This window comes from Meriones unguiculatus, chromosome 2, assembly GCF_030254825.1.
Source record: "Meriones unguiculatus strain TT.TT164.6M chromosome 2, Bangor_MerUng_6.1, whole genome shotgun sequence".
Taxonomy (NCBI): Eukaryota; Metazoa; Chordata; class Mammalia; order Rodentia; family Muridae; genus Meriones; species Meriones unguiculatus.
In genome coordinates this window covers 190,866,695-190,890,379 of record NC_083350.1, presented here as the reverse complement: position 1 = coordinate 190,890,379, position 23,685 = coordinate 190,866,695, and the positions used below count along the sequence as shown (strand labels likewise).

Here is a 23,685-nt window from a genome sequence, read left to right as displayed (position 1 = left end):
AACTTCCTATACGCATGGGATGCCCTAGGAGCTAGCTGGTGCAGTCTTCTCTCTCCACCTGGAGCTTTGCACATCTGGAGATGGATATGGGTCAGAAGGGCTTAAGTATCAGGTCACCTTCTTCAGGCAGGTCCCCTGTGTCTTCTAGAGGCTGAGAGAGGGAGAGACCAAGGGCCACAGTGGGGTGGTCGGTGGAGAAGCAAGGTTTTCCCTCACATTCTTTCTTTACCTTGGATGAGAAGGGCCTGGTCCTCCTTCAGGGACTCAGAAGCTCCAGAGGAGCTGGCTTCCTCTTTTCTGGGGTGAGAGAGAAGGTAATTAATGATGGGAGGCTGGACAGTGAATGTTCAGGGCTAATGTTGGTATTAACCATGGTCCCCAATCCCCAGCGAGGGATCAGGTTCAACTGGGCCAGTGTGTGTGTGTGTGTGTGTGTGTGTTGTGGGACAGCAGAATCTCCTGACTGCATCCTCAGTTTCCTGCTCTTCCACAGTGCCTTTACTTGGCTCTTCTACCCCTACACCTTGTCATGATTTTTCTGGAATTCCCTCCTGGTGTATCCTTGAGCCTCCTGTTGAGGAAGTAGCCAATTTCTCCTCAAGTTCAAGTTTATCTCTGGATGTAGGTGGAGGGGAAGCAAGCAGCCCCTCTTTCCATGGCCTTTCACTAGTCTCTCCTGCAAACAGCCATAACAGGAAGAGGCTGCCTGTCTAGCTAATTGCCTTTCAACCTTCCCTTGTCACCAGGGTGCCCCCACAAGCTCCATTAGCCCCCCTTCCCCTGATAGCCCCTAAATCAGCCCAAATTATTCACCCGGGGGTGTGCTGTGCTGAGCTGTGATTGCAGCCCGAGTGGAGGGGTGAAGACGGGGGTCTGAGTGCCAGACAAACTCGCAGGAGGCAGAAACTGAGTGGAGGCAGGAGGGGCTGGAACCTGTGAGCAGCCGCAGAACAGTGTTCATCCCGGGGGCTGGAACCTGAAGGTCTAAAGTGTGGAGGGAGGGCAGACTTTCGGGAGTCCTGGTATGTGGGCCTCAAGAGGATGAGGGAAATCGGTTGACACTCCTCTACAAGGGCCAAGCTTACTCTACCCATCATCAGTTGTAGCCAGATGTTTTTGAGGAATTGGCTGGAAAGCATGCATCCTCCCAGTGGGCCTGCCTGAGCCCCACCTCCTGCTCCTTGGAAGGCCAGGCTGGTCAGTGCCTACACGATACAAATTAGGTATCACAGGTCTTCTCCCTTTGTTTTTGTGTTTTGCTGTTACATCTCTGGGCCTCTGGGAACACAGAGCTGTGTGCTAGGAAGGTTGACATTCATCCCCGGGAGCTGAGCTGAGTGAGTGAGAAAGTCTGGTCTTCACGCGCATACGCACAAACGTATGCACGCACGGAATTCTTTCTGAGCTCGGTCAGGGAGCCTTTTTGGGGGGCTGGGATGCTTTGAGCAACGTTCCTGAAAGACAGATGCCTCTAGGACTCCTCGGAAGGCCGTTCCCACTGAGGGTGGGACGCGGTCTCCAGCCCTGGCTCTTCAGCAGCTTCTCTGGTCTACAGAGCGCCAAGCTCCTGTGGATCAGCAGCTTCCCCAGGCTCCCAGGCTCCTCTTCTCCCCACAGCCTGTCAACACAGCAATATTCCGTGTACAGGATCATGTCCTGCCTCTGGCCAAGCTATTCCAATGGCTTCTCATCCTTCACAGAGCAAAATCCAGTAGCTTTACTGTGGCCTAAGAGGTTCCTGAAAAGTTTGGCTCTGGCATCCCTGTCTTTAATATCAACCACCACTACCACCTTTACGTACTGTAAGCTACTCTGCACAGGGTTATCGTGGTGTGTGCGTGAGTGCACAAATGCGCATGCGCTACTGTCAGTGTGGGTGTACAAGTGGAGGTCAGAAAACCGTTCCTCGTATCAGTCCTCAGCGTTCACCCTGTTTGACAGAGGACTGGAGTAAAAGGCGGGAATCAGGAGAGGTGCTAGTGTTCAACCCCATATTTGTCAGTTTATATGTGTATATATATGCATATATACATACGTATTATATAATGAATTTATAGGCATTTTATATAATGTCTACTTCATAGATTATATAATATAATGAATTTTACATAATCATATTATTATGACTTTATATTACATATATATTCACTTGTATAACGAATTCTAGTCATTTTTGCTCTCTTTTCCCCGATCTCTCCTCCTACCGCCATACCTTCCTGTGTGTAACCCACTGAGTTAGTTAGTTGCCTGAGTGTGGGTAGGTGTGAAGTCACTTGGTGGGGCAAGGGTGACTCATTGTCTACATCACAGACAGTAATGGCACATTGTCCGTTCTCCTCGGAGGAGTGGGGCCTCACGTTTCTGTCATGAAACATTGAGTTTGTGTGTGCAGCAGCATGCCATGTCCAGAAAGACATCTTTTCACTGTAAATTCTTTCTGCCCTCCCTTTGCAACATCCCCTGAGCCTTGGAGGGGACGGTACAGCTGTCCCCATTGGGCCAATACTCCACGGTCACTTCTCCACATTTTGGCTGGTTCTGTGTTTCTGTATTCACCACTCCTGCTGCTGCATGCAGCTTCTCTGGACCATTCTCTCGGGATCCTGGGCATGGCCCTGGCCAGTGTCCATCCTGGACAATATTAAATAAAGCTTGCTTTAACTGGGGACGACAGCGAGGAGGAGCAGTAGCTTCTCAGATGAATGCTGGGTGGAGGGCTACATTTACCTGCAAATGTAGGCATTTAGAAGGCAGCCTGATGCGACGTTTAGCAGAACAGTAGGAGGACTTCCATCTCTGGGGCTGACGTGTTAAACTCTTTTAGCAGGAACGGGATGAGTGCAGCTGCCAGAAAAAGAGCATGGAACTGAGCATCTGAGTGCAAGTGAGCCACGTGGACTTTGTCTCTTACAGGAGGGGCTCACGCTGCCTGACCTTTAGCTGTGCGTTGGTTTCTACTGCCCCCTGCTGGACATTGAGTGGCACCAAAGTCCACCTTTGTGTTTCCTTCCCCTAAGCATTGTTGCTGGCCCCTGCACCTGAGCTCAGCCCAGCTACCATCAGGGTAGATATTAAACAGCATCGCCTGTCTCTCAGCTTGAGTGTTCACATAAAAATAATAATATCAGCAAATATTATACATAATGGACTTGAAACCACAATCCCCAAGAATGAGACACTGTCAGGACACATCAATGCTGTTCTTGAGTAGCCCAGTGCTGTCACCTACTGTAGAAGAGTGCACTCTGCGACACAGAAGCTTCATGATGAGGGAAAGAAGACAGACATGAGTGAGCACATACTGTGTGCCTACGTTTACACAGAAACTCTAGAGAAAATCTATAGTGACAGAAAGCAAATTGAAACTTTCATGAGCCTTGGGTTAGGGATGAGAATGGAATTATAGGTCACTATTGCAGAGTAGAGCAGGTAAACTGGGGGAGATGAACACGGAAAATAGTATATCTAAGTTGTAAGGGGGAGGGAATGTGTGCCACAGCACTCCCTTGGGCTCAGAGGACACTTTTGGGGAGTTGATTCTCACCTTCCACAATGGGAATCAAACTCAGATCATCAGGTTTGGTGGCAAGTGCCTTTCACCCCTTCCCAAGCCATTGCACCATCTCCAGAGATGGACATTTTAAAGCGTACTTTTATTGGGATGGTAGTTACACTGATGAGCACGTTTGTCTAAATTAATGAAACGCTGTGCTAAGTGGATAAGCTAGAGTGGAAGGACAAAGGCTGGGCTGAGGGATAGCCTGAAGTAACAGTGGTTAGCAGGGCCGGGGGTGTGAACTGGGCTCAGCCTGAGTTGAAGGGAGAGCTCTAGAAACGGATAGCACCAAAGGTTGGGGACGGGGGAAGTGCTTCATGTCAATGGTACCGAACTGTACGCTTAACATTTGCTGAAAGGATAAACTTTATATTCTGTAAAAGTTTTCACGATAAAATTTTAGAGCAGTATTTATCGAACCAGATGGGCTTATTTTTATTATTCGTCAATTATGCCTAAATAGAGGTGTGCCTGCTGCTGAGAATTCAACCCAGAGCACGCAGCACAAGCCACACCCCAGGCCCAAGTTGTCCTTGCTCTGAACCCTGGCTGTGCTAGGCCGCTGTGTGCTTCGGAGCAGTGTGATGGACTTCTGTTCGGATCTCGCTTTGGCTTCTTATCAGCATCCTGCTTCAACCCATGCAAAGGTCGCAGTGACCTGAATGCACAGTCGGGGTGTCTCTCCCCTGATGGCCGCCAGGGGGCGCTGCCAGACAGGAAAGTGGGGCGTCGGGTGGACGGCGACGCCGGGAGCTGGGGCTGTCAAGTTGGGCGGCTCTCCCCGTCCACTTCGCAGACAGGCGAGCAAAGGCCTGACCCCACCCGGCCAGGCTCCAGCCTCCCCGCGCGGACTTCCTGCCTGGGCGCGGGCGGAGGCCCACCCCCTTCCTGCCTGCGTTGTAGCCTCAGTCGACCAGCGGACCGTCGGTGCTGCACTCCGAGGCAGGTGAGTGACCCGCCCTGCGCTTGGCTGAAACCCGGGGAGCTGAAAGAGGAGATGGGGGATCAGAGTGTGTGTTGCAGTCCATCTAAGTGGAAAGAGAGACGAGAAACGAGAGAGAGAGACAGAGAGAGAGAGACACAGAGAGAGAAAGATACAGAGACAGAGAAAGAGCGACCAAGAGAGATTCGGAGACGGAGGGACAGAGAGAGAAACGGAGACAGGGAGAAAGAGGGTCAGGGGAAGGAAAGAGAAATCTAAGTTAAGAGAACCGCCTAAGTGAAAACAGAGAAAGGAGAGAACGAGAAGAGAGGGAGAGAAAGGGAGACCCGACTAAAGAGAAGGAAAAACTATGGTGTGAAGTAGGAGCCGGTGGCCAGCCTGGGAGAGCGTTCTCTTTGCCCAGGAAAGACAGCCTCAGAGTCTCCTGGATCCCAGCGTACAGTTTGCTAGTTGTAGGACTTTGGTGGTACCGAAGCCCTGAAAAGTAACCCTAAACTTGTCTTTCCTCCGTCCCCACAATTTCTTCTTTCTGGGGGGACAGACAGAACGCCACGCCTGGCTGCCTCCTCCTGTGACTGCGGGAAAGCGAGAGAGACCCTGGTCAGTGTTCACAGTGCTGCCCCTCTTCCCCGGGAAGGGGTGGGATTTGCAAGTCCTTCCCCACCTTGTCGAGAGAGGTCAGCTATAGGCACCTAAAGTCTCTGAGGCTTTTTGCCTAGACAGTGTAGGCCCTGGACCCCCAGAGCCCAAGTTCCAGCAAGGCCTACCTCAGCTCCCATCCCTGTTTCTGACTGTTGGACTTGTGACTCCCTGTTTTGGTCCTTTAGTAGTTCCTGCTGCCCAAGCTGGGGACTGTGACCCTAGTCCCAGGAGATGGGAACTGCGTGTGCTGACTGAGGTTCCCAGGCTCAGCCAGGCCTCAGCTCCAGGCCGGATCAGGGGTCACTTCCCAACCTCTGCCTACTCTAGGCCTAACTCTAGAGGGTTAGAGGCTGTTCTCCAAACCCAGCTCCACCCATATTCCAGCACCTTACCCGTTCAATGTGTGCAGGTGAGGTGCACTGGCCACCCCCCAGTCCACCCCTTGCTGCTCTCCAGCAGAAGACATCTTCCTAAGACTGCCACCTTATCCCTGCCACCTCCCTTGCTTGCCTTTTTCTTCTTAGTGAAGGGTGAAATGGGAGGCTTGGTGTGTGTCTTCGCTCCACTCCAGCCCTATCAGACTCTCCCAGAAGAGGAAACCCACCCTGGGCACCCGCTCCACCAGCGGGAAACTTAGAGAAGATAGCTGCCACGGCCACCGTGGGGCCCTGCAACCTCTGGGCTTCGCTGAGGAAACTCAGCTTGGTGCAGGGTGGTGATTCCAGGTACCTGCCCTGTAGGGGAAAAGCTTGCAGAAAGAGGACAGAGGATGGACAGACCTAAACACAGACAGGCAATGCAGACACACAGACTTGGCAAGACAAGGCCTGGGAGAGAACTGTGGATATAGAGATTGAGAACAAAGATCCCAGGTCGAGGAGAAGCCACTCGGGGTTGGGGAGGACACACAAGTTAGGCCACGAGGCAAACCTGGTCCAGACCCCTGCTGTACCCTGGTGGTTTGTATGATGAAGGGCAAATTACCCACCTTCCTGGGACATTGCTTCATCTCTGAAATAGAAGGCCTAGCTAAGAGGGGAAAAGGCCAGCCCTCCTTGAGTTTCCCAAGGGTGATAACTAGTGCTAACACACCTGCATGTCACCTGAGAGAAGCAGCCAGCAAGCAGGACCTTGAGTGTGGGCACCTCTTCCTTCCTGTTGTTGCTGACCACCACAGAAGGGCACCTGGGGTCTCAGCCCCTGTGTTTAGGAGGATTTGTGGACAGTGAGGGGCATTGTTCTGGGCCCCGAGGTGCAGGATGGGGACTCGCATCTGTCCATATCCCCTACATGCCAGGTGACTCAGAGCCTTGCATTTCTGTAACCTCATCCCACTTATCACCAGGGAACTTGGTAGCTGGGCCTGCAGAGTCCCTGACCCAGGCCAGCATGGCAGATGTGGCATTAGTCTTTGTGCATTTCACTTTTTTTCTTACCATTCACACTCCACTGTGTCCAGGGCTCCAGAGGCCTGATGAGGAGTTGAAGGGAAGCCACAGTCTCTCTGGTATTCCTCAGAAGGGAGGTTGCAGTGCTCTGTGCTCAGCTCAAGGTGCCCACCTATCCCAGACACACTCTTGCTGGCTGGTGCTGGGCAGCCTGGGTCAAGGGGAAGGGCTTTGCTCAAGGCAACTCTGACACAGTGGCAAACAGCCGTTGGTAAGCATTATGGGCAGGCTGGGTACAGCTCAGTAGTGTAGCACTTGCCTAGGTGTTCAGGGTCCAGGGTTCCACTCCGAGCACCATCAAGGAAGCTCAGACCAGTGAAAGAGCTCAGTGTGGCCAGGGACTGGCTGGGAGGAAACAGTCCATGCCAGTATTGGAGAGTGTTGCACAGGAGGAGACTAAGAGTGCAGGCTGGGGGGTGTAGCCACCCCTCAGCCCCTCCCTGGACTGCAGTGTTCAGTCCCTAGAGTGGCCTGGGATAGTTCTACTTTCTCCCAGAGAAGGGACATAAGGACTGACTTTGGCTGGGTCATTCCCCTGTGTCAGAGGGAGCTTCCTACTTGAAGCTTCTGAACAGATCTGGGGAAAATAGCCAGAGCCCCCTCGGGCCATGGGGGGCATGATTGCTAAGCCTACAGGGCAGAAAGGGAGGAAGAGGCTTGAGTACTGGGGAGCTTCTTGGTGGGGGCTGGTCCTGAAGGCTGGGAGGAACCAAACATTCTGAGGAGGCTTGAGCAGAGGCAGCTGCAGGGTGCGAGGCACATGGGGCCGTTGGCGTTATTGTCACAGGGCTAGTTGCCTGATAGAGCTGGCGTTTCCTGTAAAGGGTCCACCGAAAGCAGTAGAAGGGGGTAGTGGCCAGAGCAGAAGTGCACTCTGTGACTTATTATTATTATTATTATTTTATATATATATATATATATATATATATATATATAGAGAGAGAGAGAGAGAGAGAGAGAGAGAGAGAGAGAGAGAGAGAGAGAGAGAGACAGCAGCTTACTCAGTATGTAGCCCAGGCTGGCCTGGAATGAATTCTCCTCCTACCTCAGCCTTCCAAGTGTTGGGGTGTTGAGAGTAAAAGTAGAAGTCACTTTGCCCTGCCAGAACTGTGCTTTCTGAAGGCAGTCTCTGGGTGGTGGTAAGGAAGGCCTTGGGCAACTCATTGTACAAAGATCATCCAGGCCTCCTCTGTGGGGAAAAGGGGGCCACCTCTCCCCAGGTGGCAGTTGGGGCTGGGGCTGGGGCGGAGACTGGCTTAGATTGTGAGTCAGAATCCCTGCTGGTTCTCTATTTCCTGGTGAGTAAACAAGGAATATGGTGGACCCTCTGGCCTCGTTTCCTGAGCCAGCAGCAGGCCTGTCTTTCACCCCTGCCCTGCTCCTGCTGCCCCAGGATCTAGTCTGCCTCTCAGGCTTCCTGTTCCTCCATCCGGAAGGGAAGACATGCCTGGCGTGCCGGAGCCTGACTTGGCTGGGTGTAGGAGGGGCTGTGTTCACGCAGACCGGTGGTGTGAGGTGCTGGCAGAGCTAGCTCCTCTGTGGGGACAGCATGGAAGTCTCGGGCTCTCACTCCTGGCTGGGAAGGTCTGCATAAACCTGTCTCAGTGGAAAAGAGCTCAGCAAAGGGCGACAAAGGGAAAAGCCCACCTCAGAGCTGAGCTAAGCTGCAGCCGGTGTGGCTGCTCATCCATCCACTCTCTGGGAAGGCAAAAGACATTGTGCAGGGACGTGGCATGCAGCTGTGCATGGCAGCCTTGACAGGAAAAGGAGACTCACTGACCAGACTGGCGATGGAAGGGAAAAGTCAGGGTGCTGGTGAAAAACAAGAAAAGGCATCTAAAACACACCAGATATAAACAGTCCCAGTTGTTAGAGAGGCTGATATGAAGGGAGCCTCAGGGGGCTGGGGTGATGTGAGCAAAGTCAGACAGCCTGTGACAGGGACAGGGCTAGACTCTCTGGACTGCAAGGTGGGGGTACGAGGGAGTTGGAGTCAGTACCATGGGTGGGGATGGGGCCAAGAATTCAGGGATCCTGCTCTCTGACCCACTCTATCTAGAAGATGCACCTGGCATGCAGCCGGCTGTTCTTGGGATCAGATTCTGGCCTTCTCCCATCCCTGCTTCCTTTCTCCCTTGTCAGCATTTTCAGCTCTGTTTATTCCCAGATCATCGTCATCGTGGGGGTTCTTCAGAAACAAAATCTCCAGTTTTCCCTGGAATGAATGCCGGGGGTAAGGGGTCCTGTGGATGTTGGGCACAACTGATGTGGATGAAGCAGTGTGCGTTAGAACGGCCCAAAGCTCATCGTCTGGGTCACCACATTTGGTTGGCATGGTAGCCTTGGTAGAGTATGTTAACGTTCTGAGCTGAGGTGAAAGGGCCAGAGTGGAGGAGCTATCCCGAGCTGCGCCACTCCTGGGGGCAGGGCTAGGGATAAGCCTGCAGAAGTTCCTGTGTATTCCCTCCCTCACTCCCATTCGCTGTATTCTGGATAAGGACCTTCTATCATCCACCAGCTCCCAGAGGCCCTAGACTTACTTCCTTCTCCCAGAGGCTGGGGTGCAGTGAGGGTAGAGGGGCTCCTGGAGAGAGAACAGGCTAGGGTCCTGTGGGATTTGGAGGCTGAGAGGCAGGAATGTAGCTTGCAGCCTTGCAGGCAGGAAATGGAGCTGGGCCTGGCCACGAGCCCAGCAATTTGCATGTGGAGGTGGGAAAGAAAAGTTGTTCATTTTGACTGCATTCAACACAGTTCCCACGCCTCTGAGCATGTCCTGTGGAACCCTCCTTTTCTCCTGTCCAGTCCCTGGCCAGCTCCCTACTCCTATAACTCAGGCTGTAAAGATACAAAGCCTCTGGGTTCCTATTCCCCTTCCAGAAATAGGACTCCTGGGAGGTCTCTGCTGTCGCATGTTTGGACTCCTCTCCTGATGGCGATGGCTGTGGGCCTTGGGCTTACTGAGTCTGCTTCCTCAGCTGTAAACTGCATAGTAGCACCTTTCTCGAGGGCCGATGGAAGCTTTCAATGAAGTGTCCTGTGGGACTCTCTCCCTGCCTCGCCCATCTCAGAACAATACAGGGCCACATTTTTACTGGTTGCGAGGGGAGGCTTTCTGGACTCACATCAAACCAGAAGCTCGGTGGGAGATGGAGGCTGAGCAGAAGGGGCCCAAGAGGGGTCTGTGAGGCCAGGGTGCTGTGGGCTAAGGACTAAGCCCTTTGATGGGTGTGTAGTCAAAGAGGCTGGGTGTCGCTGTGCCTGGGGTGGGGCTGGTGGTTCATGGGACAGACTTCAGAGGCTCTAGCCCCTCCCCCCAGAAACCAGCTTGGGAGGCTTCGGGGTCCTCATCAGGCCTGGGTTTGGTTTTGGGCTGGGAATAGTCAGGTAAGGACCTCCCTCCTACCTCCCATTCTTATTGTCCACCCACAGGTCTCTGCTGACCCCACCTTGGCACCTAGCCCTGGACAGAGCAACTGAAGCCTCCTCTGCAAGGCAGCCCTACCCTGAAGGCCGCTGGAAGGAAGGTAGCTCTCCAGCCAGCTGCCCTCCCAGCAGAGTTTCAGTAAGTCATCTCCTACATGTGTGGGAGGCCATCCTGATACCCCAGCTGAGCAGCAGAAGGGGGAGATGGGCAGCACCTGATGATGCCTCTGGCCTAGGGGTAAGGCAGGTGAAACTGGGAAGGGTCTTAGGCAGCCATAGCACAACCTACCTCCACCTTCCTGCTACCGGCTTTACTCCCCACTCCATGCTGTGGATTCTAGGGACAGACAGGACAGGGCAGCTCACTGAGCCGTGTGGGCAACTTCTTGGAGGAGGTTACATCTCTGCTGGAGCCCAGGATTTTGGAAGAATGGACTGTGGCAAAGACCCAGAGCAGGGGCAGAGCCGTGGAGAGCGCTGGTTTCTGGTCATGGCCCTGGCTGTGGGGTACCTTTGCTGGAGCCAGCCCTGTTGGTGGGCAGTGACTAGGGCAAGGTTGGAGGAGACGGTTTGGGAACCCTGAGAAAGGAGCTGACTTTGTGGGGGTGGGGCAGTGTCGTGTACATTCACGGGGTCGGGTGTGAGTAGCACTGGAGGCCTCTGTATGGTGTGACTCTCCGGACACAGGGCTCAGCACTGTTCCCTTGACCACCATCTTCCAAGGCTGCAGAGCCAGCCCAGTGGCCAAGCCAGCCAAATGAGACCCCTTTACACACGAACAGGGTGGTAGCGGAGGGTGAAACTCCACCCCCCATTCACTCTGCATGCCTGGCTGGCCTCAGACTCAACTGTCCACCTGCCTCTGCCTCCTGAGTGCTGGGTCTGCACACCTGCACTGCACCACCCAGCTGGATTCCCTCCTTTTAGGATTTGGATCCTGAGGCTGGGATCCCCAGGACGACACCTGGCTACCTAGGCCCATGTGGCCATCACCGGTGAGTTACCTGATTGAGGCAAAGAAGACTGAGGCTATGGGTGCAGCTGGGCCGTGGGGGAGGCATGTGCAGAAGTGGCTCCGCTCAACAAAGGAGCTGGGAGAAGGTCGCTCTGGGAGTAGAAACATGGAGTGAAAAGGACGAAGGTGAAATTCAGGTGTTAGGGGTTAAAGGTGGGGACGGACCACAGAAGGGATTGGGGTTCAGTTATGGAGCCTACCTTAATCTGAGAAGAAGGTGCCTTGTCTGTGCTGAGAGAATCATGAGCTGCCAGAGTGTGTGGGTGGGGGGCCAGGGGTGGGGCTGCAGCAAGCATTCCAGAGATACTCAGGGCCGTAAGGGGCTGCAACTGCGACCTCTCGGAAAAATTACAAACAGATGTGGGCATCTCTGGAGAGGCGAGCAGGGAGCCTGAGCAAGCAGAAGATAGGAACCTGGAGGCAGAGGGCTGGTCTCTAGCCCTCAGCCTCTCCGGAGCCTAAGAGTTTAGAGAAACGCTCATCCCTGCCAGGGCCCTGACTCTCTTCCCACCCTTGGGAAGGTGTGGACCTGGTAAGGAGCCAGTTTCCTAGAGCTGTGAGAGTAAGATGGAAATGGCCCCTTGGAGCACACTGGTGGCTGTGCGCCCAGCCAGATGCGGCCCACTGCCATCCCCCATAGCAGGAACTCCCTGACAGTACTTCAGCAGAGTGGTTTTGGCTCCCGGCTGCCCACATACAGTGATGAAAGTTTGCCGTCAGTGGCCTCTGATACGGAACTGGCCTGGCCACTGGAACATTCTCTCGGGCTGAGCCCAGGTTGGCTTCCCTGAGAACCTCCTTTTTGGTCCCAGCGTCACACTGTGGTACACCTTTCCTTGTCCTGCATATTTGCTAGTCTAGGGAATGGTCAGAGGACACTAGAAGTTGATACATGGTGAATGGTGCTAGGACGAGCATGGTGCTAACCAGTGTGTGCCTATGTTGTGGGAGACGGAGTTGTCAGGGAATAGACAGAAAAGCAGGGTAGTGCGGAAGCCATGCCTGAGGCACAGAACTCCAGGGATAATGAGAGCTGGAGTCAGCGTGTTAGCAAACTGAGCTGAGGCCTGGAAGTGCACCAGGAGCGCAGCTCTGGGGCAGCTGGAGCCTTACTGCACAGACTAGAGGGCCAGGGAGGCAGTGGGCTGGTCCCTTCAGTGTGTGTACTGCTCGGATCTTTGCAGATGTGCCCTTCTGGCTGCTGGCTGCAGTGCTGTTCAGTTACAGGGTGCCCTACCCCAGACCTCTGCCATGATGCCACTTCTGGGTCCCCTCCTTTTCCTGGCTCTAGTCCTGGATCTGGCTGGAACTCTCAACTCCAATGATCCCAATGTCTGCACCTTTTGGGAAAGGTGAGAAGGGCTTGATGCTTGTCCCAGAGGGGTGTTTCCTCCTAGGAATCTGTTTCTGGTTTCTGTGTGCCCCTCTGTGGCCTTTGACCTTCCCCCACCTCTGCCCTTATCTCTGTCTCATCTCTGACCCCAGTTTCCCCTGTCTTTGTCCCTGGGTCCCTGTGGGAGAGGGGCATCCATTGTGGACCAAGTAGAGGGGCTGGCTGGGATAGGGGTTTGGGGATGGTAGGAATAGGACTAGAAAACAGTGCCAGGGCAGAAGTTAGCCAGAAATGCTTCAGTCCATTGCTACCAGCTGGGGCCAGGCTGAGCAGTCAAGTTCAGCCATCCTATCTTGGAAGGTGTATGCTTTGGCCCTCAGGATGAGAGACAGATATGGTGGGAGGAGTCCTAGAACATTCTAGAAGCCTCTAGACAAGCTGGGTGGGCAACAGGACAAGGAAGCCCACAAACTTGGGCTTCACCAATTCTCTGCATGGTGAAGCCTGGCCTTGGCTCTCGGCTGCACCCTGCCATCCCAGGCCTCAGGCTGTCCTTGGCTCTGACCTGTTCTCCCATAGCTTCACCACCACCACCAAGGAGTCCCACTTGCGCCCCTTCAGCCTGCTGCCAGCTGAGTCCTGCGACAGGCCCTGGGAGGACCCCCACACCTGTCCTCAGCCCACGTGAGTTCGTCATCCTCTCATGGGCCAGTAGCTGGTTGGTGCTCAGGGGATACCCTGACCTCAAGGCATTCATTCACCTGCCCCTAGTGGGTGTCCATGTGGCATGTGAAGGTGTGTCTGGTTCATTGTACATGCGTATGGCCGATGTGGGGCAGGGAGGACTTACCCTCTGACCCCTCTGTGCCTCACTGAGGTATGGGAGTGGGCAGGGCAGCCAGGGCCTCTGCTAAGAGAACTGATGGTCACCTCCTGGGCCACCGCAGGGTTGTCTACCGGACTGTGTATCGTCAGGTGGTGAGGGTGGACTCCCGCCCACGCCTGCAGTGCTGTGAGGGTTACTATGAGAGCAGCGGGGCCTGTGTCCGTGAGTCCTGAGTGGGGCCGGGGTAGGAATGCAGTGGGAGGGACCCACCTGTGAGGGGTGTGGTGGTGTGGTGGTGGGGTACTCCTTTGGATTTCCCCTTTGGCCAGTAGCTGGGGCCAGGGCTACAGGAAGGGTTGGACATGGAGGCTGGGCCTACTTGGCTACTGTGCAGTCTCTCGTCCCCTAGCATACTGTGATCCTGTGTTCAGATGGGACCCTGCCATCCTCTGACTATCCACTCAGCTCTGACCTGTCGCCAGTCCCTGCAGGCTCAGCTTTCCAGCCTGACTTACCCCTCACCTCAGCCCCTTCTGACCAACCATATCCCTATTCAACTACCACTTGAGAATTCCCCCATTTCCCAGCAAGGTATTTAGAAACATGCACAGAAAGGGGTCAGGAAGTCTGGACTCTGGGGTCCTACCCAGTCTGACCCTGATTAGTTGCTCCCCAAGTCTTCACAGACAGTGCTGGTGCTTGGGGAGCTGCAGGAATGGCAGGAAATGACTCTGGCTTCATAGGTTAATGGGGGAAGGTGGGGTAGAGGCGTTTTCTCATCCATCCCATCTCTGGCCAGCACTCTGTGCCCAGGAGTGTGTCCATGGTCGTTGTGTGGCTCCTAATCGCTGCCAGTGTGCTCCAGGCTGGCGGGGTGACGACTGCTCTAGTGGTAAGTTGCTAGTGACTGAGGGATGTTTTTTATCGGCCTCAATTGCTAGCTGCCTTTTCTGGAGATGCGGCAGAGGAGGTGGGTGTATGGCCCTGTGAGACTGGGAGCTGGGGGGGCTAAGTCCCTGCTGACTCCCTTCCATTTTCTGTTCCACAGAGTGTGCCCCAGGTGCATGGGGGCCACAGTGTGACAAGCTCTGCCAGTGTGGCAACAGCAGTTCCTGTGATCCCAAGAGTGGGGTGTGCTTTTGTTCCTTTGGCCTACAGCCACCCAGCTGCCTTCAGCCTTGCCCTCCTGGCCTCTACGGTCCCGATTGCCAGTTTAGTTGCCATTGCCATGGGGCTTCTTGTGATCCCCAGGATGGAGCGTGCTTCTGCCCCCCAGAGAGAACAGGACCCAGGTGTGTGATGAGGCCACAGATACACGACTGTACGTGAGGAAATGATGGAGTTAAGAGACTAAGATCCTAGTTCATCTGTTCCCAGCCAGGCAGCCTTGAGTACCCATCATCTCCTTGTGAACTAGTCCTTAGGAACAGCTGCCATAGTCACAGCATGAGCAAGTGTGTGTGTGTGTGTGTGGGGGGGGGGTGAAGAGAGAGAGGACCAATGTCATCAAGTGAGGCTGAGAGGAGGATGTAGGCATAGTCCTTGCAAGGCCACACGCAGAGGGCCTGGGGTGTTGAGTTCTCCAGTGGAAAGCCTGTAGTGGGAGCAGGTGTCAAGAGGGGACTGCCTGCGCAGGGGAAGGCGAGGGTTAGGAGCCTGCTGCTGAAGAAGCAGACACGCCACACACCCTCGTCGTCCCCACCCGCTGATACTGGGATGCCCTTGCCCAGACCCCTTCTGTGCAGGTAACCCGCCTTTGAGAAAAGGCCACTTGAAGGTTATTCCTCATGACACTCTGACCTCACCCCCTATTCCACAGCTGTAATGTGCCCTGTTCACAGGGCCCTGATGGCTTCTCCTGTCCCAGAACTCATCCTTGCCAAAATGGAGGTGTTCCTCAGGGCCCCCAAGGCTCCTGCAGCTGCCCACCGGGCTGGATGGTAGGAAGGGCAGGGCAGGGCACGTGTGCATGGGGTTGGAATTATCAAGAGAATTCTGGGGTGGCTCTAGACAGGGCTATGGACAGTGCTTTCATGGGATGGGCTCCGGCCCTGGAGAGGTTTGAGGGCTTTGAGCATGTGAAGGCGTGCCAAGGCCTGTGGCCATGAGAAGGGGATTAAGTGACTTTTCACCCCCCCAACAGGGTGTCATCTGTTCCCTGCCCTGCCCAAAGGGTTTCCATGGACCCAACTGTACTTGGGAGTGTCGATGCCACAACCGTGGCCTCTGTGACCGCTTTACTGGGCAGTGCCATTGTGCTTCTGGCTATATCGGGGATCGGTGAGTGTGTGGCCCTAGGGAGCTGGAGGCCAGGAGGAGGGGGAGCCGAGGTTATACAGCCATGCTTAACCCGGCGCCCAGGTGCCAGGAAGAGTGCCCCATGGGCCGGTTCGGGCAAGACTGTGCGGAGACCTGCGACTGCGGCCCTGGTGCCCGCTGCTTTCCCGTCGATGGTGGGTGTCTATGCGAACATGGCTTCACAGGCGACCGCTGCACTGAGCGCCTCTGTCCGGATGGCCTCTATGGTCTCAGCTGCCAGGAGCCCTGCGCCTGTGACCCAGAGCACAGTCTCAGGTGGGCTGCGAGAAACAAGGTCAGGGGAGACCAGGTTTTGGTTTGGAGCCCCAGGAAAAACGGAAAGCATCAGGGCCGCACCAATGTCACAGAAGGACTGGGGCGGGGTCTGGGGAGGGGTCAGGAGCGGCCTGGACATCCCTCCTTGCCTAGCCTGGCCCTCTGGAGGATCTCACTGGGGCCCTGGCTTCCTACTCGGGCTCTGCGGAGGAAGGGGCTTTTGAAGTCTGACTCAGACTACTGTGTCCCATCCTGTGCCCACAGCTGCCACCCCATGCATGGCGAGTGCTCCTGCAAGCCAGGCTGGGCAGGCCTCCACTGCAATGAGAGCTGCCCGCAGGACACGCACGGGCCTGGCTGCCAGGAGCACTGCCTCTGCCTGCATGGCGGCGTCTGCCTTGCAGACAGCGGCCTCTGCCGGTGTGCACCCGGATACAGGGTGAGGCTGTGACCCACTGTGGAGGGGAGGGGAAGGGAAGGGACGGGGCTGGGTCCCCCCCGGAGGCGCCTCTCACTCCTAGGCTGTCTGCTTCCAGGGACCCCACTGTGCTAACCTATGTCCACCCGACACTTACGGGGTCAACTGCTCCTCCCGCTGCTCCTGTGAAAATGCCATTGCATGCTCCCCCATCGACGGCACGTGCATCTGCAAGGAAGGTGACAGACTAGGGTGTTGGGGGGCTGGTGCAGTGTTATGGGCAGGATGTGGGGGGGTCGTGGGGGGGCGGTTAAGGACATAGGGAGTGGAGGTGGCGGCGAGAACACTAGCAGGGCTGAGCTTATTAGAGGTGGGCCTGTGGGAACCGATCCAGGCTAGTTTCTGCTTGAATGTTGTTTTTCTGCTTTCTCATCCATCCCTGTCCTGGCCTTCCCCAACCCCCACTTCTCCATTTCCCGTCACCTTTCTAGTTGGTTTCTTTCTTCCTTCTTTCCTTCCTCCCTCCCTTCTCTCCTTCCTTCCTGGGTCCCACTATAAAGCCCAGGATAGACTCAATGTCCAAGCACCCGTTCATTCTGTGAGTCAGCCTCTGGAGTGCTGGGATCACAGAGCTAAAACGTTCTTTAGCTACAAACGTGTCCTTGAAAGGTGCAGACTAGATCTCTGTAATGAACACTTCTCAGCTTCAGTTCCACAGAAGCATATCATAGCAGTGCTAGTGAGAGCTTCCAAGGTCTCTCACAGTGACACATGGCAGCTCTTAAGCTGAAGTCAGACCCTGTGGTATTAGACTTAACCAAGCATCAAGTCCTCAGCCCCATTTCTCCTTGTTATCCTACAGATGACTGTGAGCTTGGGTTTGTTGCCAGCCTCCTCCATTCTGTAGAATAGACAGAGGAGGCCCAGGTGGGCTAGAAGAGACAGGTCTGCATGGGTTAGAAGACACTGGAGGCTCACGTGGGCTCAAGAGACTGGAAGCTCAGGCAGGGTAGAAAAGACTGGAGGTCCAAGTGAAGTGGAAGAAACAGGCCCGGGTGAGATGGAAGCTACAGGAGGCTTATGAGGAGTAGGAGAGGAGGCCAGGTGAGGTGGAAGCCTCAGGAGGCCCAGGACATTGAATATTGCATCAACAGGAGTCTTTGAACCATTTGTTCAACATCTAAAGTTCACATGCTTTTCTCATGCCCAGCTCGTAGCATAAAGCCAGCACCACCAGCACCCATTGTGTATCTGCTTACCTTCTCTAGGTTGGCAGCGTGGTAACTGCTCTGTGCCCTGTCCTCCTGGTACCTGGGGCTTCAGTTGCAATGCCAGTTGCCAGTGTGCCCATGAGGGAATCTGCAGCCCCCAAACTGGAGCCTGTACTTGTACCCCTGGGTGGCATGGAGCTCATTGTCAGCTTCCCTGCCCGGTAAGGGATCGCAACCCGCCTGCCTGGGAGAGGGAAGGGCACAGCACTCCTCGCCTGACTCGCCTACTCTCCCTCCCTTTACTCTCCAAGAAGGGACAGTTTGGTGAAGGTTGTGCCAGTGTCTGTGACTGTGACCACTCTGATGGCTGCGACCCTGTTCTTGGACACTGCCGATGTCAGGCTGGCTGGATGGGTGAGCATTCTGGCTATCTAGGTTGCAGGTCTGCTATGGACTTGTATTCCACCAGAGATGACCTCTCATTGTCTCCAACAGGCACACACTGTCACTTGCCTTGCCCAGAGGGATTTTGGGGAGCCAACTGCAGCAACACCTGTACCTGCAAGAATGGGGGTACTTGTGTACCTGAAAATGGCAACTGTGTGTGCGCACCAGGGTTCCGAGGCCCCTCCTGCCAGAAGCGTGAGGCTCACTCTACCCCAGCCCCTCCTATTGGCAGGAGCCCCACTCTACCCCTCGGGTTTGGCCTCTTGACTCCCATTTCCAGGATAGTTAATCCAGGGGGAAGTGGGCAGGGAGAGTCTGGTCAAGGACCCTCAGTCACCATGCACCCCTCTCCTCAGCCTGCCCACCTGGTCGCTATGGCAAACGCTGTGTGCCCTGCAAGTGCAACAACCACGCTTCCTGCCGCCCACTGGATGGGACCTGCTACTGTCTGGCAGGCTGGACAGGCCCCGACTGCTCTGAATGTGCGTAGCAGCTTGTATGGGGGCAGGTGTGCCCTCCACTTGGTGGCTGAACCCTGGCACCTCAGTCTCCTGGCCCTGGGCAGAAGGCCTCCCATTCACCTCCCTCAGTTATCTGTACAATAGGAAAGATCCTGCCATCGCCTTTATGCTGGGTACTGGTTTTTAGTGGGAAGATGCAGCAGTATACAAGCCACAGGGAAAGATTGTCTGCCCTCCAGCAAAGGGAACCTGGAAAGAGCAGGTTGTTTATGGAACAGCAAGTCTCCAAAAGTTCCCTTTTGGAGAGATTCGTATTTTCTCTTCCTTTTCAAAAAACTTAGTAATTTTAAACTATTAATTTTATTCTTTGGAAATTTTATATAAATCCACTGTCTTGATCAAATCCCACTTTGCCTCATACCCCCCAATGTCTTCCTCCCACCCAAATGTCCACAGCTTTTTGATAAGCCACTGAGTCCACTTCATTTGCTAGTATGGTATGGATGTGGGGCATGGACTGGGACCAGCAGCCATGGCTGTTTATATCTTTCTCACGTTATCTTTACTGTGTTTCTCTCACATAACTGTATGATGATAGATGAGTCCTCGAGTCAGCAGGTGAAGAGTGCTTTGAAGGGAGCAGGAAGTTGCTACCCAGAGAGTGCTCTTCCAGCAGGCAGGGCACAAGGAAGTGATCCAGTATCGACTGCTACTAGGATCACACACACAGATAATGCATTACACCGGGTCTGTTAACATACATGTAATCCTAGCACCCAGGCAGGAGGTAGATGTTTGAAAACAAAACAGAAAAACCAAGCCCAGTGCTAGTGTTAGGAAGTCTCCGGTTCCCTAACAGTTGGTACATTTTTCTGAAATGGCTGTTAGGAAGTCAAGTGGGTAGTGGATCAGAGATGGGGCTGGAGATGAACATTTGAGTCTTCAGCTTGTAAATGCCCTTCAGAGCCTTAGTATCCCCAGGAAAAGGCCAAGCTAAAGACTTCAGAGATACTAAGGGCTGAGAGTTCATGCAGAGGGGATGGCCAGGCCTTGCTTGACAGCCCTTTGTTTCCTGTAGCATGTCCCTTAGGACACTGGGGACTCAAATGCTCCCAATCCTGTCAGTGTCATCATGGTGGAACCTGCCACCCCCAGGATGGGAGCTGTGCTTGCACTCCAGGCTGGACTGGACCCTACTGCTTGGAAGGTACCATTAGAGAGCTAACGACCTGATATTCACTGTAGCCCTTATCCAAGAGGAGACTGCAGTTTGCTGGCTCCGTGACCCCTCCTTCCCTTCTTGGTTGTCTTCAGGCTGCCCACCAGGAGTGTTTGGTGTTAACTGCTCCCAGCTATGCCAGTGTGGTCCTGGAGAGACGTGCCACCCAGAGACTGGGGCCTGTGTCTGTCCCCCAGGACACAGTGGTTCACCCTGCAAAATGGGTGAGTTCTTGGACTCTTTGATCCTCATTTTCTCCCAGGTTCTGGGACTAAGGGCTCTTATACTATCTCTGTCTTCCTTAAAATGAACCCAAGTTCCCCATTAGAACCAAGGTGTTAGTCTCAATGCCCACTCCCATCTCACAGGAAGCCAGGAGTCCTTCACCATAATGCCCACCTCTCCTGTGATCCATAACTCTCTGAGTGCAGTGATTGGCATTGCAGTGCTGGGCACCCTTGTGGTGGCCCTGGTAGCACTGTTCATTGGCTACCGCCACTGGCAAAAGGGCAAGGAACACGAACACTTGGCAGTGGCTTACAGCACTGGGCGGCTGGATGGCTCTGATTACGTCATGCCAGGTGAGCTGGTGTGAGGCTTAAGTGACTGATGGGCAGTGGCTGCTACTGAGTATGGCCCATGGGATGTGGGGTGGAAGAATGGAAGGAGTCAGGGAAGTCAAACTGCTGTTGTCCCGGCCTCCTCCAGTCTCTGAGCTGCCTTGCACCATGTTTATCCTGCAGATGTCTCTCCAAGCTACAGTCACTACTATTCCAACCCTAGCTATCACACACTGTCTCAGTGTTCTCCTAACCCCCAACCCCCTAACAAGGTCAGTGCACTGAGGGGCTGTGCTCTGTGGGTGCGTTGGTGGGGCTGCCCTTCTCAAGAGAGCCTCCACCTTGCTTGTGCTCCCCATCAGGTTCCAGGCAGCCAGCTTTTTGTCAGCTCCCAGGCACCTGAGCAGCCAAGCAGAACCCATGGACGTGATGGCCATGTTACGCTGCCAGCTGACTGGAAGCACAGACGAGAGGCCCGTGACAGAGGTGGGTACTCGAGGCCGAGGAGGATGAGGGGGATGTGTGCAGGCTGATCTGCTGGATCATCTTGGTGCAGTCCTGATGGGGGAGGCACCTAGCTTCAGAAGAGGTCTGGGAAGGGGCTAGAGGTCTGACTTCCAAGTTGCCTTTCCTCAGGCAGCAGCCACCTGGACCGAAGCTATAGCTGCAGCTCTAGTCACAGGAATGGCCCAGGACCATTCTGTCATAAAGGTATGAGTACAGAGACAAGGAGGGAAGGGAAACTGGGCCAAGGAGCCAATGCCTCCAAGGACCCTGATTTTCTTTCTTCATCCTTAGGTCCTGTCTCTGAAGAGGGGTTACGGGCAAGTGTTATGTCCTTGAGCAGCGAGAACCCCTATGCTACCATCAGAGACCTGCCCGGCCTACCTGGGGAAGCCCGAGAAAGCAGCTATGTAGAGATGAAAGGCCCCCCATCAGTGTCTCCTCCTCCTCCTCTTCATCTCCGGGATGGCCGGCAGCAGCAGCGTCAGCCACAGAGAGACAGTGGCACCTATGAGAAGCCCAGCCCCTTGAGCCAGAGTAAGCCCGCCCTGCCCCCAGCAGGGGCTACAGGGCACTGGAACATGGGAAGTAGGAAGGGAGGAACGGAGGGGAGAGAAGGAAAAAAAATGGCATGGTATGGCAAGAACAAGGTCTTTGGGTGGTTTGGTCTTAAACCAGGTATGATGTTGGGGGAGCTGCCCTGCTTTTTAGAATCTGTTTATCCTCTGAAGGTTGAGTGTTTGAGATGGAGCTTTTGAACAGCAGCAGAGATGCAGAGTTAGTACCCAAAAAGGTAGTGAGCAAATGGTGAGATGGTGTCATCATCTCCTCTGATGTGGACAGGTGGGGTGGCTGAGAGGAAGAGGGCCTTGCTCAGAGTCCAAATCCTGGTGGTTGGCCCAGCCAGCCCACATGCATTACCATTCACTCCTCTATGGGTAGGACGAGGTTTGAGTAGGAGGAGAGCCAAAGCAGATTGAGGAGTTACCTCATCCTGTCCTCTCTGTCTTCAGATCAAGAGTCTGTGGGCTCCATGCCCCCTATTCCTCCAGGCCTGCCTCCCGGCCACTATGACTCACCCAAGAACAGTCACATCCCTGGACACTATGACTTGCCTCCAGTACGGCATCCTCCATCACCTCCACCTCGACACCAGGACCACTGAGGAGCCAGCATGGTACAGGGTGGTGCCTGACACCCTGCCAGGAGCAGGGACAGGACAGCAGGCCACAAGCATTTGATGAAGTGGACAGAGACTGACACCGGCTCTCAGCTTCCACCAAGAGACACTAGTTTGCAGAGCATCCAGCTCCCTTTCTCCAGTCCACTGTTCCCCAAGTCCCCCAGGCCCTGTGGACAGAAGCCTGTGGGCAGAATGTTGTCTGATGTTAGACTGAGTTTAAGAATGTGTTGGGTTACCTTCTCTATGCGCGTGCCCAGGCAGGCTATGTGTGTGTCTAGTTGGCTTTAGAGGGTGCCAGGTACAGATTCTGGATTTCCCATGTAGTAGTCAGCTTCCAGACTTAAATAGCTCCAACTGCAGGCCCTCACTACCTGCTCACACCTCACTCCATAATCCTCCATGTCTTTGCTCAGAGGGTTGCTCCCCACCTCTGATGTTTGTCTTCCTGGTATGCCTTGGGCTACGTAGTCAAACCTTCATGCCTCAGCCTATCTTCTATCTAGCTTTGCTCTTTTGAGGAGTGAAAGCTATCTGCCACCTATAAAAGGAACTTTTATTCACATGTCTCAGTTGTTTTCTCTGAGGCTTTCTGTCCCTGACTGCTAACCTAGGCCTAGTCCTGGAAGCTTCTAGCCTCTGTAAATCTAATGTAGGCCTGGAATGTTTTCAGCCTCTGAGACTTGCTGCTTAATAAGCTCACCCTTTCTTGTTCTCACTGAGCTCCAGGCTGGCTGGTTCAACTCAGCTGTTCTGGCTCAAACTCTCCTCCCAGCTGACTTAATCTGGCTTCTCTCCTGGCCTCTGAAATGCTCTGCTTGGCCTCACACTAGCTCCAGCAATCTTTTCTAATCTTCTGGCTCCTTTCTCATTCTCTGGTTCACTCTGCCTTCACCTGTGTTCTTTCTCTACAACTTCTCTATTACTGTCCCAGTAACACTGCCTCCTCTCTCCCCCTCCCTGTCTCTCTCTCACTGCCCTTTATTAAGTAGCTCTCCTCTCTCTTCTCAACAGAGTTGGGTGTATCCTGTTCTGTCAACTCTTTCTCTGATTTGTCACCTTTTCTGTCAATTAAAGAACACTTTCAAACATGGGTGTGTCTTTCTACAAACTAACTTTACCTTCATTATTTGGGATTAAAGGCATGCACCACCATGACTTTTCTTTATCTGAAACTTGCTCTATACCAGGCTGACCTTACTCTGCTCACCTGTCTTCTGGATTAAAGGCTTGTTTGTATTCCAGCTGGATCACACAGACTAGGTCTTTGGATGTGCTCTCTTGCCAGAGCAGCTATGTTCTGAATTAACATTCCTCTACTGCCACCTTTCTTCCCACCCCAGGAATTGGCATATCTAAGTCCAGCCTTCCTTAGGCTCCTGTTGAGCCTTGCTTGTCCTTCACATATCCCAGAGAGCCCACCCCACATCTCTTCATAGCTACTCTCTCTTCTCCATGTACCCGAAGAAGTCGGAAATGATGCCAGGCAGCACTTGGGTTTGTTTACTTTGTTTTTGAGACACTGTCTCACTACGTGGTCCCAGCTGGCCTGGAACTCAGAGGTCTGCCTGCCCCTGCTCTTGAGTGCTGGGTTTAAAGGCAAGTGCTGCAAGTCCAGCTCAGGCTGCATGCTGACTCGGGTTCCATGCTTCACTACATTGGCCTCTGCCTCCCCCTAGTGGGGAGGCTGACCGCTAGCTCTCAGAACGCAGGACTCCTGTTTATGCTCACTGTTGCTTTCCCTTGGCAAACAGTAGTCACTCAATAAATGTTCCTCCAAAAGCTGAGTGGCTGGATGAAAGTACCAGTGATACCACGTGTGTGCCTCTCGTGGCCTAGGTTGTAGGTCTCCTCAGAATTGGCTTCTCTTCAAGGAGCAGCATCAACGCTGGAGGTGCTTGGGGTCCATGGGTGGCAGTGAGGTG

General features: G+C 54.1%; 1 protein-coding gene across 6 annotated transcripts; it reads left to right on the top strand.

Annotated features, from left to right (window-relative positions):
- Window positions 1-4,341: 4,341 nt before the first annotated feature.
- Pear1 (platelet endothelial aggregation receptor 1) lies at window positions 4,342-23,542 on the top strand. 6 transcript variants are annotated; one of them, XM_021662534.2, is made up of 26 exons: window positions 4,426-4,502; window positions 5,041-5,099; window positions 10,019-10,151; window positions 10,940-11,007; window positions 12,212-12,379; window positions 12,940-13,044; window positions 13,308-13,408; window positions 13,986-14,078; window positions 14,235-14,478; window positions 15,006-15,126; window positions 15,330-15,466; window positions 15,548-15,760; window positions 16,025-16,199; window positions 16,297-16,417; window positions 17,447-17,610; window positions 17,701-17,803; window positions 17,885-18,031; window positions 18,193-18,318; window positions 19,376-19,504; window positions 19,612-19,740; window positions 19,885-20,097; window positions 20,260-20,348; window positions 20,439-20,562; window positions 20,713-20,787; window positions 20,875-21,117; window positions 21,594-23,542. In XM_021662534.2, the coding sequence occupies exons 5-26, from the start codon at window positions 12,279-12,281 to the stop codon at window positions 21,743-21,745; spliced, it is 3,105 nt and encodes a 1,034-aa protein (XP_021518209.1). In that variant the 5' UTR covers window positions 4,426-4,502; window positions 5,041-5,099; window positions 10,019-10,151; window positions 10,940-11,007; window positions 12,212-12,278; the 3' UTR covers window positions 21,746-23,542. The 6 variants fall into 6 exon arrangements, 5 of the variants coding, with proteins under 5 accessions (XP_021518211.1, XP_021518209.1, XP_060234541.1 ...); XM_021662536.2 differs by lacking the exon at window positions 5,041-5,099 and having other exon boundaries at window positions 4,367-4,502; XM_060378558.1 differs by lacking the exons at window positions 4,426-4,502; window positions 5,041-5,099 and adding an exon at window positions 8,719-8,822.
- The last annotated feature ends 143 nt before the right edge of the window (window positions 23,543-23,685 follow it).

What these genes read in the sequence shown, in the direction of transcription:
- Pear1 (XM_021662536.2), top strand. Translation starts at nt 12,279, where the DNA reads ATGATGCCACTTCTGGGTCCCCTCCTTTTCCTGGCTCTAGTCCTGGAT. An exon ending in ACGAGAGGCCCGTGACAGAG is followed by an intron (nt 20,563 to 20,712) that starts GTGGGTACTCGA and finishes GCCTTTCCTCAG; the next exon opens with GCAGCAGCCACCTGGACCGA. An exon ending in GCCCAGCCCCTTGAGCCAGA is followed by an intron (nt 21,118 to 21,593) that starts GTAAGCCCGCCC and finishes CTCTGTCTTCAG; the next exon opens with ATCAAGAGTCTGTGGGCTCC.